The sequence below is a fragment of the Drosophila grimshawi genome, unplaced genomic scaffold (genome assembly GCF_018153295.1).
Source record: "Drosophila grimshawi isolate 15287-2541.00 unplaced genomic scaffold, ASM1815329v1 contig_848, whole genome shotgun sequence".
In the NCBI taxonomy this organism is placed as follows: Eukaryota; Metazoa; Arthropoda; class Insecta; order Diptera; family Drosophilidae; genus Drosophila; species Drosophila grimshawi.
The window spans coordinates 6,329,451-6,342,376 of NW_025063692.1; the positions used below are offsets into that span (position 1 = coordinate 6,329,451).

General features: G+C 36.4%; 2 protein-coding genes across 5 annotated transcripts; one reads left to right on the forward strand and one right to left on the reverse strand.

Moving 5' to 3' along the window:
- The first annotated feature begins 328 nt into the window (after positions 1-328).
- On the forward strand, positions 329-4,534 carry LOC6566024 (serine hydroxymethyltransferase). 2 transcript variants are annotated; one of them, XM_001992105.3, is made up of 3 exons: positions 329-656; positions 2,263-2,462; positions 3,122-4,534. In XM_001992105.3, the coding sequence occupies exons 1-3, from the start codon at positions 453-455 to the stop codon at positions 4,326-4,328; spliced, it is 1,611 nt and encodes a 536-aa protein (XP_001992141.2). In that variant the 5' UTR covers positions 329-452; the 3' UTR covers positions 4,329-4,534. The 2 variants fall into 2 exon arrangements, with proteins under 2 accessions (XP_001992141.2, XP_032594606.1); XM_032738715.2 differs by lacking the exon at positions 329-656 and adding an exon at positions 696-731.
- Positions 4,535-6,045: 1,511 nt separating this feature from the next.
- On the reverse strand, positions 6,046-12,804 carry LOC6566026 (broad-complex core protein isoforms 1/2/3/4/5). Of its 3 annotated transcripts, none has more exons than XM_032738887.2 (5): positions 12,061-12,804; positions 11,137-11,899; positions 10,248-10,484; positions 10,034-10,180; positions 6,046-6,389 (listed from the first exon to the last, which is right to left on the reverse strand). In XM_032738887.2, exons 1-5 carry the CDS (start codon positions 12,328-12,330, stop codon positions 6,109-6,111), a joined length of 1,698 nt encoding a protein of 565 aa, XP_032594778.1. In that variant the 5' UTR covers positions 12,331-12,804; the 3' UTR covers positions 6,046-6,108. The 3 variants fall into 3 exon arrangements, with proteins under 3 accessions (XP_032594778.1, XP_032594777.1, XP_001992143.1); XM_032738886.2 differs by having other exon boundaries at positions 6,046-6,392; XM_001992107.2 differs by lacking the exon at positions 6,046-6,389 and adding an exon at positions 8,281-8,959 and having other exon boundaries at positions 12,061-12,802.
- Between the last annotated feature and the right edge of the window lie 122 nt (positions 12,805-12,926).

Consider the following 12,926-nt stretch of genomic DNA (forward strand, 5'->3'; position numbering starts at 1 on the left):
GATTACATGACAACCTCAGTAAATTGAACAATATAAGCGTCAGAATGACTTTACCTACTCCAATATGCGCGTATTTTCTTTATTTTCATTTAAATTTAAATTTAAGAATTCAAATAAGCTTAACATGGTTGTGCAGAAATATTTAAATATCGATTGTGTGAATTGCAAAACAGCTGATCTGGTGAATAGCGACGATGCCGATGTCTGTTAGCTATTGAACGGCAAAGGGGCAAGTAAACAATAATTTCTGTCGCTTATCAGATGTAGAAAAGAACAGAATCACAAAAATATCACCAAAATGCAGGTCAAAGTTTATCAGCTGCAACCGATGGTCGCTAGACTGGGTCGCCTCATTTGTCAGCTAGTATAGATTTGGACGCCGTACGCTGCATATAAGAGGAGAGCGTTTCTGAGCAGAAACTTAAAAAAAAAAAAAAAAAAAGTCGATCATCATGCAAAACTTGCGATCTGCTGCTGTCCGTCTGCAAACGAAACTCTGTTGTCCAGTTTATGCAGCAGCTCGAACGTTAACATTGACCAACAACAGCTGTCAGCGTCATCGGCAGCAACAGTCTGCTGTCAACTTCGCCGCACCGATATTTCATATGCCGGTACAAGCAACCGGCACGATCAGAAACTGTTCAGGTTCAGACGCAGTAAGTTTGTGTGCGCGTTAAAGAATATATAAAACTTTTCTAATAACTATATCACGTATACACATCAATTAAAAAGTTAGTAAGTGATAATCTAAACAAGCAATTCTATTTAACTTGTTCGAATTTGTAAATATATCAATTATGTGATCTTTAATTTGAAACCCTCCTTTGAGAAACACGTCGATTTTTTTGTTGTTGCTTTTGCTATTGTTTCTGCTGCGCTTTAGGGTTAGCAACGCGTGCTTCGAAGCTGACCTTGAAAGAATTACTTGAATCGCCCTGTGCATGCTTCATGTTTCGCTTCGTGCTTAACGCATTTAAATGCCTACGCAAAATAATATTCTGATCTAGCTGCTATTTGTACATTTTTTGCAATTGACAACAGAAGTTAGTTAGCAGTGGAGCGTGGGGCGTGACACGACGAGGGGCGTGGGGGCGACGACGCCCAGTTGATTTTGCCATTAGCAACTGACATTTAAATTGAGTTTCATTTCTTTGGATGCACGTAGCCCATTTTTCCACAGTGATCACTCCACAAATGAGATGATGCTTTTCTTTTTTTGAGAAAATTTTGAAAATATCCGTTGATATTGATATATTTTCCACTAGAAAATTTAACTCGTAAAATGTAAAATTGCACTAAATCGTTAATTGAATTTATCCGTTTTGTTTTGTGCATTTTGGAAGCAGAAATTTAAGATAGATAAAAAAAGATATGTGTTCACTTGGAATATCGTATGTATTTTCTCATATCGTATGCATTTCCTTTGTTTCTCTTCAACTTTTTTTTATTTTCATATTTTATGAGTGTTCTAGTTGCAGTTTTCTGGGAAGCAATGAAAATATAAAGTAAACAAAGCGAAAAAATGATTGTTTACTGGAAAATTGCGCTTGTTCTTTATTCGAGCGTAAATTATGTGCATTTTTGGCTTTCCACACGCTTTGCAATTGTGTATATATTCAGAAATGAAGTCTGAAAGTAGCTTAAAATCTGTTCTAGCTGGATTATTATTATTTTTTTATTTTGATAAGATGTTGACTTCTGAGACGACTCGACCAGCGATTATGATAGTGTATTTTGTTGCCCCCAGCTAAGACGCTTATCGTTTAAATTTAACTTGAACTTTTGACACATGCCAGCCGTGATAAGCAAGAATATAGCTCGAGGGGGGTCTATTTTCAAAATGGGATACTCTGGCGTCCAGCTAGCAACCTGTACCTGCCCCATACAAATACAGACAGACAAAATGAAAAAAAAAAAACATAAGTTGACTGCACACGCGAACGATGAAAATAAAGTAATCTTATCGTGCAACAGGAATGTATATACATATATATAGGGAGAGAGGGATCAGCATTATTCTCTTATCAGTACAATAAAATTTTCCGATGTTTTTTTATTTGAACTTAATGAACCGTTTCTATTCAAAAACATGCAAATATTTGTGTTTTCAGTTCGCGATTGCATCGATTACAATTCATTGCACTTTTGATCATTGTCGCGATCGCAACTAGAAATCACAGCACAAATCAGAACTAATAACCTGATTTAGAGTATTAGTTAAGAATTGACGGCACTAATAATAATCATTTAAATACAATGCAGAAAATGGAGGACCAGAAAATGTTGCAGGCCACGCTGAAGGAGAGCGATCCCGAACTCGCTGCGATCATCATAAAGGAGAAGCAGCGTCAACTGGAAGGTCTCGAGATGATTGCCAGCGAGAATTTCACCTCGGTGGCTGTGCTGGAAAGTTTGGGCTCCTGCTTGACCAACAAATACTCGGAGGGTTATCCCGGCAAGCGGTAAGTCAACATCTATCCACACACCTGGACAGTGAATTAGGTGTGAATTGCTTGACAAACATTTCTTTGTTAACACTGTGAATTAGATGCGAGTTGCATTCAATTAAGAAAACGTTCATTTCTCTATTAACTTTGTTGGCAAAAGGTTAGATTTGAATATATCAATTATAATACAGACTTAACTGAGCTATCAAATAATACTAAATGAGCCAAGGACATCACTACAGCGCTGGGAATAAAAGTTAGTGTCTTGGAGCTTAGAACAAGGAATAAATAAACAATTGCATAACCACATCAATTGGCTCACAACTGCTCTACAAATGCTCTTAAGCCAGAAAAAACATTGAAAGCCACGAAGCATTCATTGAAACCGTATCAGCAATCGATAATCGTACTTTGTTATCCTCTAAAAGTGATCCTTTTTAGATTAGATTAGAACAGCAAACTTTTAGTTGGGTAAAAACTTGGCATTATTTGAGAGGTTCAATTAAATGACAAAACAGTCTCTGGAATGCCAGGAATTAGATATTAATTAGTTTGTTTAAGAATGCCAAAGGAAACGTTAGCCAAGTTATTGTCTTCACACCAAGTTTACTGTCCAGATGTTTATCTATCTATGCGGATCCATTTCTAATCTATATGTAAACATCTACACACAGCTACTATGGCGGCAATGAGTGCATCGATCAGATTGAGCGAATGGCTCAGTCGCGTGGCTTGGAGCTCTTTAACTTGGATAGCAGCGAGTGGGGCGTCAATGTGCAACCGTATTCGGGTTCTCCGGCGAATTTGGCTGCGTATACGGGCGTGCTGCGACCACACGATCGCATTATGGGCTTGGATTTGCCCGATGGTGGACATTTGACGCATGGCTTCTTTACGCCCAGCAAGAAAATCTCAGCCACATCGATATTCTTTGAGAGTATGCCGTATAAGGTTAATGCGGTGACGGGCCTCATTGACTATGATAAGCTCGCGGAGGCTGCTCGCACATTCCGTCCCCAGATCATCATTGCGGGCATCTCGTGCTATTCACGTCTGCTGGACTATGGACGCTTCCGCAAGATCTGTGACGAGGTCGGCGCCTATCTAATGGCCGATATGGCACACGTTGCCGGTCTCGTTGCCGCCGAGCAGATACCCTCGCCATTCCAATACGCCGACATTGTGACGACGACAACGCACAAAACGTTGCGTGGACCACGTGCCGGTGTCATCTTCTTCCGCAAGGGTGTGCGCAGCACCAAGGCCAACGGTGACAAGATCCTATACGATCTGGAGGATCGCATCAATCAGGCCGTATTCCCAGGTCTACAGGGTGGTCCGCATAATCATCAAATTGCTGGCATTGCCACAGCATTCAAGCAGGCGAAATCCGTGCCGTTTAGGAACTATCAGGCACAGATCATCAAGAATGCGCAGACACTGTGCAAGGGTCTGATCAATTTGGGCTATGAGGTGGCCACCGGCGGCACCGATGTCCATCTCGTTCTGGTCGATTTACGCAATAAGGGTTTGAGTGGCGCCCGGGCCGAACTGGTCCTCGAGGAGGTGGGCATTGCTTGCAACAAGAATACGGTGCCGGGTGATAAGTCCGCACTGAATCCGTCCGGCCTGCGCTTGGGCACACCGGCGTTGACCACACGTGGCCTGCTCGAGAAGGATATGCAGCAGGTGGTCGCCTTCATTCATGCAGCGCTCAACATTGGCGTTGAGGCGGCTAAAGTCACTGGTGGTCCCAAATTGACCGACTTCGCCAGGACCCTGGCCGAGAACAGCGAGATCAAGCAGAAACTGGAGGATCTTCACAAGTCCATCGTCAAATTCAGCACCAGCTTCCCACTGCCCGGCCTTGGTTCCCTGTAAAAATTGCAAAGATTGCAACAAAAAAACAAGCAACAACAGCCCATTATGTGAATGGGAATATATATATATATATAACTTTGTTCTGATTACTCAAAAATATTGTTTTCCAATCTCCAGTATGAATATATATGTCCGCATTAATATATCAATTTCATGATTAATCCTTAATTAAGATATTAAAAACCCAATTTTCTAAACATTAAAAATGATTTACGTTTGTATTTATTTTTGATTTAAGTTTTTGATATTTATTTTCGATTCAACTGGTCCATGTTGCAATATGGCTATATGCATATATGAATATAATTCTGTATATATATATATATATATAGAATTAGGTACACACGTAACTACAACTAACATTTAGCTACAATCCAAATTGAAACAATCGAGCAACTTCGATATACGTAAAAAGTATATACTTCAAAACTTACTCATGCATATTCATATATATATATATACATATATCTTCGATTCTTATAACAGATCTTTCATAATACTTGGTCACTTAGCTATATATACGCACACATATCAAAAAGATAGAAAGTTCAGTACATCAACGACTCCTTATTGGATTTGTTTGCTTTTAGAAATTTAAAAAGCTTTTTTCTTGCCTGGAGGGATATATCTGGACTATCTATAGAAAACTTGGGATTTATACATTTTTATACGAAAAATAATTCAAATTAATCTCACTTCTGTTAAACATACGTTTTTCATTTATAGTTTCAAATCGGAAGATAATTCAATCGATTTGTTTGCGAGAGATCTTTGATTAAAGTACAAATGAGTATTCCTATAAAAAAAAAATATATTTTGCGATTTTATGTTAATTTTAATGTGAAAACTTTATAAGTAAGAAAATCGTAGGCATATCTTATTTATTTATTTATACATACAGATAACAATTAGTATTTATTTTCTTTCTATTACTGAAATTCTTTTGAAATATTTCTCACACTTAATCAAAGAAGTATTCATTCATTCATTCATATATCAAATAGAATAATTATGTAGAGGTATTTAAAAATCGGTGTGCTTTTTGAAACCTATATTAGATATGCCTCTAGCCTAATTGAACCTGTTCCGCAATCCAATTCACTTTTCCAGTTTTTCATTTATGGCATTTTATGCTGTTTTAGGTTCTTTCAACATTTTTAAGTGTGTAACATTTTCGAAAATTGAACTGTCAAAGTTTTGATTAAATATTAAAAACTATTTGTCATGGTTTTTGTTTGAAGTAAATGTCTTAGAATAATTATTTCTTGACCATAACACTGAGAATGCAATCACTTATTTGAGTTGCAAATTTAGCAAGCTTTGAATTTTGCATTTGATCTTAAAAGAAGTGAAAAACGCAACTTAAGAGCAAACAATATTTGTAGTACAAAATTCGTGTTAGTTATTTAAAAACATGCACATTTTTGCTAGAGCAATATAGATATAGGTGAAGCGAAATCTATACAATCTGTCTATATCTTTTTAATATTTACACAATTTTTGATGTGAAATATACAAATTCTTCAATATTGTATGGATTTCCAACTCAAATTCGGTTGGGTTACAGAAACTGAAAGAAATTCGAGTGTATTTCAATTGGAATACGAAACAGATTTGACTAACTGGGGTTATACATATATATAGAATTTATACAACTTTTACTGATTAGCTAATGATCTAATAAAAAAAAATATGTCTCACTTTCTCTCTCTCTCTCTCTCTCTCTCTCCCTCTCTCTGTCTCTCTCCTATTGTGTGTGTGTGTTGGGCTATATTCGAGCTTAGTTCAATGGCTGATCGGGAAAATCGATTTTGGTTAGCTCCTTGCTCTGACGCGCATCGCGATGAAATCGGGAATTGTGCGTGGAAAGCGACCATTTCGTTTTGAAGTTCTTCATGCAGATGAAGCACTCGTGCTCCTTGCTCTGGATCTCCGAGTGCCTGGATGCGATGTGTCGCCTCAATGCATTCATCGACTGCAGTCGTCGCTTGCAGAAGCTGCAAATGAGCGCAACTCCGGTTGCGGCACTCTCCTCAACGGTGGCAACGGCTCCAGATCCAGCTGCTGAAACAACAAAAAACAAATTAATAATAACAATAACAATTAATCATTGTGTGCATAAGAAAAGCAATACTGTACTCGTACTTAAGTAAAAAGTCGTTTCGATTTAAGCAGGAAATACATATAGCTTTTTGGCTTTTATTACGTGTATTTTTTATTTGATTTTATGTTGCAATCATTTTCAATGAGTTTTATCTCTTTTTTCTTTTAGTAAAGAGCAGAAAATTTTAATCATCTATATATATATATATATACGATATATATATATATATATATATAAATACATGCATATTTGGTTCTCTTCACATACTTGTTTTTCATTTCATTTTCGTTTTTATTAATAAATTACACAAATACTAGACACAAATATTTAAATTGATTTTCGCTTTATTTTGTTACCCGTGCAGAGTTTGCAGGTTTCTTTTTCTGAGTTTTAGTGGGCTGTTTTCTTGAATTCTTCAATATCTTCAATATTCGGTATCTCAACTTGAGCAAATATACTCTAGTCGACTGCTTTAATTGCCTTTCGTTCCCTCTTTGCTTGCAAGTTGCTCACCAGGCAAACATTTAATTTGTGGCTTTTCTTCTTTTGTTGTTGTTTGATTTTCTTTTTCCATATATAAAAAGATACAATAAACTTGTTTACAGTTAAGAACATCTATATGTGTAGTTACTATATATGTATATCATATGGCTGGCAATTTTGTGAGAACAAGTCTGTCTGCAAGGGTAAATCAAACTTCGGCATGCCGAAAGCAGTTTTTTGCTATTTCAGTTGTTTTTTTTCTTCCTTGAATATATAAAATAATACGTATGAGTTGTTCAATAAACATTTAGCCTTTCAATTAACTATCTTTAGTATGTGTGTGTGTTGTGTGTGTGTGTGTGTGTGTGTGTGTTGTTTGTTGGGTGTGGACAGTATACAGCTTATGACATGTATTTATATTTACTTAAAAATAGCCAATTAAATATGATATTATGTCTAAAGTGTAATATAGCCAAATAGTTTTGGAAATTGGAGAAAGGGGTTTTCTAGTGTAAGCTTAAAATAACTAAACAATAATTTACAAAAGTTTGCTTAAGCAAAACCAAAAAAAAAAAAAAGAACCAAATTAAAAAAAAAAGGAAAGAAAGAAGAAAATATTGAAATGATTTTGTTTTGTTTTTTCCTTCAGTTTGTACAAGTTGTGTGTGTGTGTGTGGAGGTATGTGTGTGTGTGTGAGTGTGTGTGTGTGTTGAGCAAAGTACATAAATATTTAAAAACATAAGTTGACTACGGCTTGCGAACTGTCAGCCTGCTCTGGCTTTGGCTCTAGCTCTCTCTCCCTCTCTCTCTCTCTATCCCTCTTTCTACAAATGATATACATATATATATATATAAATATATATAATATATTATACTAAATATTTATATTTGTATTTTATAATAGTTAAGTTTAAAGTATGCTCTATTTAGTATATACAATTTTGTGATGTACGCAACGCACTTCGGCTAGCTAATTCACTAAAATACATCAATTAATTTCATTTCGTTTGAAGTTGTTTTTGTATTTGTTTCTGCTTTTTTCTCTGGTAATATTTTGCTTTCGAATTCAATATTAGGAATATATATATATATGTATATATATGTTTAAATATGGAGAAAAGAAAAACCAGCTCCACTGACTGACTCGATTTGCTTACAAATTAGATTAGCCACAAAGATTCAAATTAGACACACAAAAAGCACACATATATATATATATAAACATACATATATATATATATATATATCTGTTCACATGGATAGCGCTCACCGATCAGTTGCAAGCTTAAACATTTGATATTTTTATACATTTATCTAAATATTTGCAAAATTGTACACATTTCATTTGAGTTTTATTCTTTTTTTTTTTTGCTGATTAATCTTGTTTTTGGCTAACACAAAGAAAAATAGAATTTGACTGCTGGATACTGGCAATGTTAGTGCTAATGACTGGAAAAGTGGGTGTGGCTGTGACTGTGTGTGTGTGTGTGTGTTGGTTTGTTCTTCTTCTTCTGGCTTCTACTGTTCACATTTGTTGCAGTGGTGCAGCTTCTTATGTTTTTCATAAGCAAACATTTTTAGTGTGTATTTTTTTTTTATTATTTTTTTTTTTTGCATCTTGTTATTGGACGTAATGTTCTATGTGTTCTCTTCCCTCTTCCTCTCTCCCACACACTCTCTCTCTCGCTCGCTCTCTCTCTCGCTCTGTCTGTCTCTCTCTCTCTGTCTCTTTGGTGCAGTGCTGCCTCGTCTCGTTTCGTCGCCTTTTTGTGAGCATCATCATCATCATCATCATTGTTTATTGTAAGCCATGCTGCACGGTGAAAATTGTCCATCAGTTTTCCGTTTTGATGGCAACCTTTTGCTCATGGGAAATGCGAATGTGCTCGCGCAGGCTGTATTTATTCTTGAAATTCTTATTGCAGAGATCGCATTTGCGCGGTGGTTGCGGGGTGTGTTGGGTGCGAATATGTCTCCAAAGATTCACCGTGGTAATAACCATTTTGCAAAACTGACATTCTGTCCATTTATTATTGGGTGAATCTAAAAATATACAGAAAAATAGAACAATATTATAGTATATTTGCATTGCTTTCACATTTCTTGTTCCATTTCTGTTTCCATTTTGTTGTTGTTTTATTTTTTATTTTGTTTTTTTTCTCAGTCAATTACATTTTTGTGTAGAGATAAAGACAGATACGAGCAGTAGACAAACACTTTGGAGACATATTCGACACCAAAACACAATATATAAGATATATATATATATATACAAATGATAATCAAAAGCCATAGAAACTATATATTTAATTAAAAGTACGTTGCACCAACACCAACAATTAAAGCTAAATAAAACATTAAACATTAATCATAAAGTAAGAAAAGATAATCATTAAATAATATTTGCTTTTAATATATATATATATATATATATATTTACACATATTTACAAATAATATTGCAATTAACAATACAAGCTTCAAATCTGCTACAAATAATAATAGCAATTTATATTTTTATTCCTGTATAATACAATATTTGATCTTTAATCAAGTGATGAGTGGGGAAAGTTGTCTTTTCTATTCCCGATTATATTATCAATAACAGAAACCGTTCAACTCTCCTTCGTTAATAATATTAAATCTCCTCATGACTTTGTTCAAAGCCGATCAATAAAATCATCTCGAGTCGAACCCTTTTTTGCCATTATTTCATCATTTTGCAAATAAAAAAATAAACATTCAATTTTATTATGATGCTGTTTCAGTCTAGTTGCATCTATTAAATATCGTTTTTGGCAAATATTTTATTGAAAAGACTGGAACAAAGTTAGAAACCCTTTTTTGTTTAGACTTGGATTTCTTATATTTTGTTATAAATATATATATTTTCCCAATTTTACCACTTACTACAAAATTATGAAGCCCATTTTACATATATTTATTCTGCATCAAGAGTTGAAAATACGTATTTTTGAAATCAAATCCAGTTTTGCAACTAGTTTGCTAGCTGTTATTTCTGGTTCTGCACCGATTCCCATTCCCATTCCCATTTCCAATTCTCAGCAGAGTTAAGATTAAAGATATATGCATATATAGACTGATTGCAAGCACTTACCGATGGTGCCACTGGATTTGATATCGGCTTTCACTGGCGATATTGAGACGGTGGTTGTGCCACCGGTTACCGCAACATTGGCATCCTCGAGCACCGCCTGGGTGGTTGCCGTCGTTGTTGCCACACTCGCCGTGCCCAGCAGGCGTGCTTCAATTTGCAAACAATCACAATTAGTTCGATATATATATATATATATATATATATATATACTCACTCATTTCGATGGCAATTTCGGCATTCTCGTTCTCTGCCTGATATTTCTCCTCCATTTCGGATTCGGTTAGGATCTCGTATTCGGATGAATATTGTGCCACATTTTGTGCGGCCGCCGTTGTCGCATCCTGTGTCGTTTGCGGCGTGGCACCGTCCGACAGTCGATCATCGACCTCGCTCACTATATAATCGGGTATATCCATTTTGACAGTGCCACGCAGAAATGTCATCTCAGCAGCTGCAACACAAATCAATAAGTTATTCTTCATCATAAGCCAAAGATTACCGTTTAAGCTAAGTTTCAAACTGTTGAAATCAGTTGGCATAACATTATAAACAGCCTTATAAATAACATCTAAGCCTATAAATAGTTCAAAAATAGCAAACGCTTAAAAATCATTGCACATTTTAGTATTTATAGTGGAACAAAAGTGATCAGATCTGCAAACGAACTTAAAATCGATTTATTAAATTGGTTCGACTGATACTTGATATAAAAACTATTCGAAAGAGCTTTATAAATAATATTTATATAATATAATAATGATATAAACTATTCCCCAAGACTTTTATAAATAATATCCATATAATATAATAATGAGAACAGCTTTTCAGAATCAGAATTAGAGCCTAAAATCTAAATTTGTTGAACTGATATTGTTTGTGCCGGAATTATCGTATCGGAAGAATAGTTAACACTATTACTAAGCTACTTATTTATTCTTATTTTATATTTTATTGTACAGTTGCCAATACGTAAACGATTATCGCAAGAAAGCTTTAACAAATTAACTAAATTTCTACAATCATTTTTATGCTATTCGAACTTAATTGAAAGAGTTATATCGTAATATATATATATATATATATCTATATGTGCCTTGGCTTACTTTTGACAATGGTCTGCTCGTCCTTGACGGCATAGTCGACCGTTTCGGTGGTATAGATGTTGTCATCATCGTCGGAGAAGGTAATCTTGCGCTTCTTCACCTGGTTCGCTGTGGGCATTGTTACCGCATTGCTGATTGTCAGGTGCTGCGCCTGCGCTGCTGCCTGTTGTTGTTGTTGCTGCTGTTGCTGTGGCTGTTGTTGTTGCTGCTGCTGCTGCTGCACCTGTTGTTGCTGCTGCTGCACCACTTGCTGTTGTTGTTGTTGTTGCTGCTGCTGTTGCACAGGTACCGCTTGCACCTGAATATGCTGAATCTGAGTGCTTTGTACATGATGATGTTGCTGCTGCTGCTGCTGCTGTTGTTGCTGCTGCTGTTGTTGTTGGTTTTGCTGCACTTGCAGCTGAGCTATGGCAACAGCGTTTTGCGTTTGAATCTGCGTTGCTGTTGCCTGCAGCAGCGTTGCCGTTGGTATTTCAATGGTTTGTTGCTGTTGCTGCTGCTGCTGTTGTTGTTGCTGTTGTTGTTGTTGTTGTGTTCCATTCTGAACAATGCTCGCAATTGCCACCTGCTGCTGCTGCTGCTGCTGCTCGTTGACGGCGCGTATTGTGCTGGGTATCGTTTTGATAAGCTTGTGCTCGCTAATTATGGGCACCACCGGCAACTGTGGCTTCTCCTTCTCCTCGGCGGTCAAGCCTTGCACGGCCAAAAGTTCGGCGGTCTGCAAAAACGATTGCAGCGCCTCTTGTTGCACATTTACCTCGCCCTAAAAAAAACAAGCGAAAATAATCAAAAATGTTGCACACAAAATTTATCGCAGTCAAACTTCAACAACGCGCAATCGAGAATGAACAAAATAATTATATATATCTATATAGAAATATATTCGATTCGGCTTTAGTGAAGTTGGACTGTACAGTACTGTACCTGGTACATGAACTCCACAATGGAATTGAGATCCTCGAATTTGATAAACTTAAATATGATGACGGGATGCGGATGGGGATTCTCCTTGAAGATCTCCTTGAAATACGACGAGCACGAGGACAGCACCACTTTGTGTGCCTTAATCTTGCGCCCATCCACACAGAGGCTAACATCGACGAAGTCATCGTTGAGCCGGTGATTATCCAATGAGTAGGTCAAATGGCGCAAATAGTTATTCCAACGCAGCGAATATTGTTGTGTTGTAGCCATCGCTTAAGACCTTCTTTATCACATACACACACTCACACACACACACACACACACAACACAACACACACACTGTAGCTCTCTTTCTCCCTCTCGCTCGCACGCAGAGTTTGTGTATTGGGGCCCCCGCCGCCCCCGTTGGTTGCAGGCAGGCTAATCCAATTAAGAGTTTCTTGCAGTTTTCCTTTTCGGTTAGCGCCAAACGCGCTGCTGCCACTGTTGCTGCTGCTGTTTATATATTTATATAGATATATATATATATATATTCGATCTGTGCAATTGTGTTATTTAATTAGAGGCAGCCTTTTTGGTTTGTTTATTTGTGTGCACTTTGTTTTGTTTTGTTTTCAGTGTAGTTTTTTTGTGGCTTGGCGAAAAAGAGGTTTGCAAAAGCCTTGAAATAACCACATATACAGTCGAATTTTACAATACGCACACGCACACACACTCAATATGTTTATTTATTTATTTTGTTTTTCGATTTTTTTTTGCGCTTTGCAGCTATTCATTTTTATAGTTTTTCTCTCATTTTCCACGGCAAAATTTAGTTGGTTTTTTTTTTGGCTACCGAATGTTATTGTAGCATTATGTTATACCAA

Coding starts and splice junctions, on each gene's coding strand:
- LOC6566024 (XM_001992105.3), top strand. CDS start 453: ATGCAAAACTTGCGATCTGCTGCTGTCCGTCTGCAAACGAAACTCTGT. Junction 657..2,262: donor ACTGTTCAGGTTCAGACGCA/GTAAGTTTGTGT, acceptor AATACAATGCAG/AAAATGGAGGACCAGAAAAT. Junction 2,463..3,121: donor GAGGGTTATCCCGGCAAGCG/GTAAGTCAACAT, acceptor ATCTACACACAG/CTACTATGGCGGCAATGAGT.
- LOC6566026 (XM_032738886.2), bottom strand. CDS start 12,330: ATGGCTACAACACAACAATATTCGCTGCGTTGGAATAACTATTTGCGC. Junction 11,900..12,060: donor TTGTGGAGTTCATGTACCAG/GTACAGTACTGT, acceptor TGTTTTTTTTAG/GGCGAGGTAAATGTGCAACA. Junction 10,485..11,136: donor CGAGCAGACCATTGTCAAAA/GTAAGCCAAGGC, acceptor TTTGTGTTGCAG/CTGCTGAGATGACATTTCTG.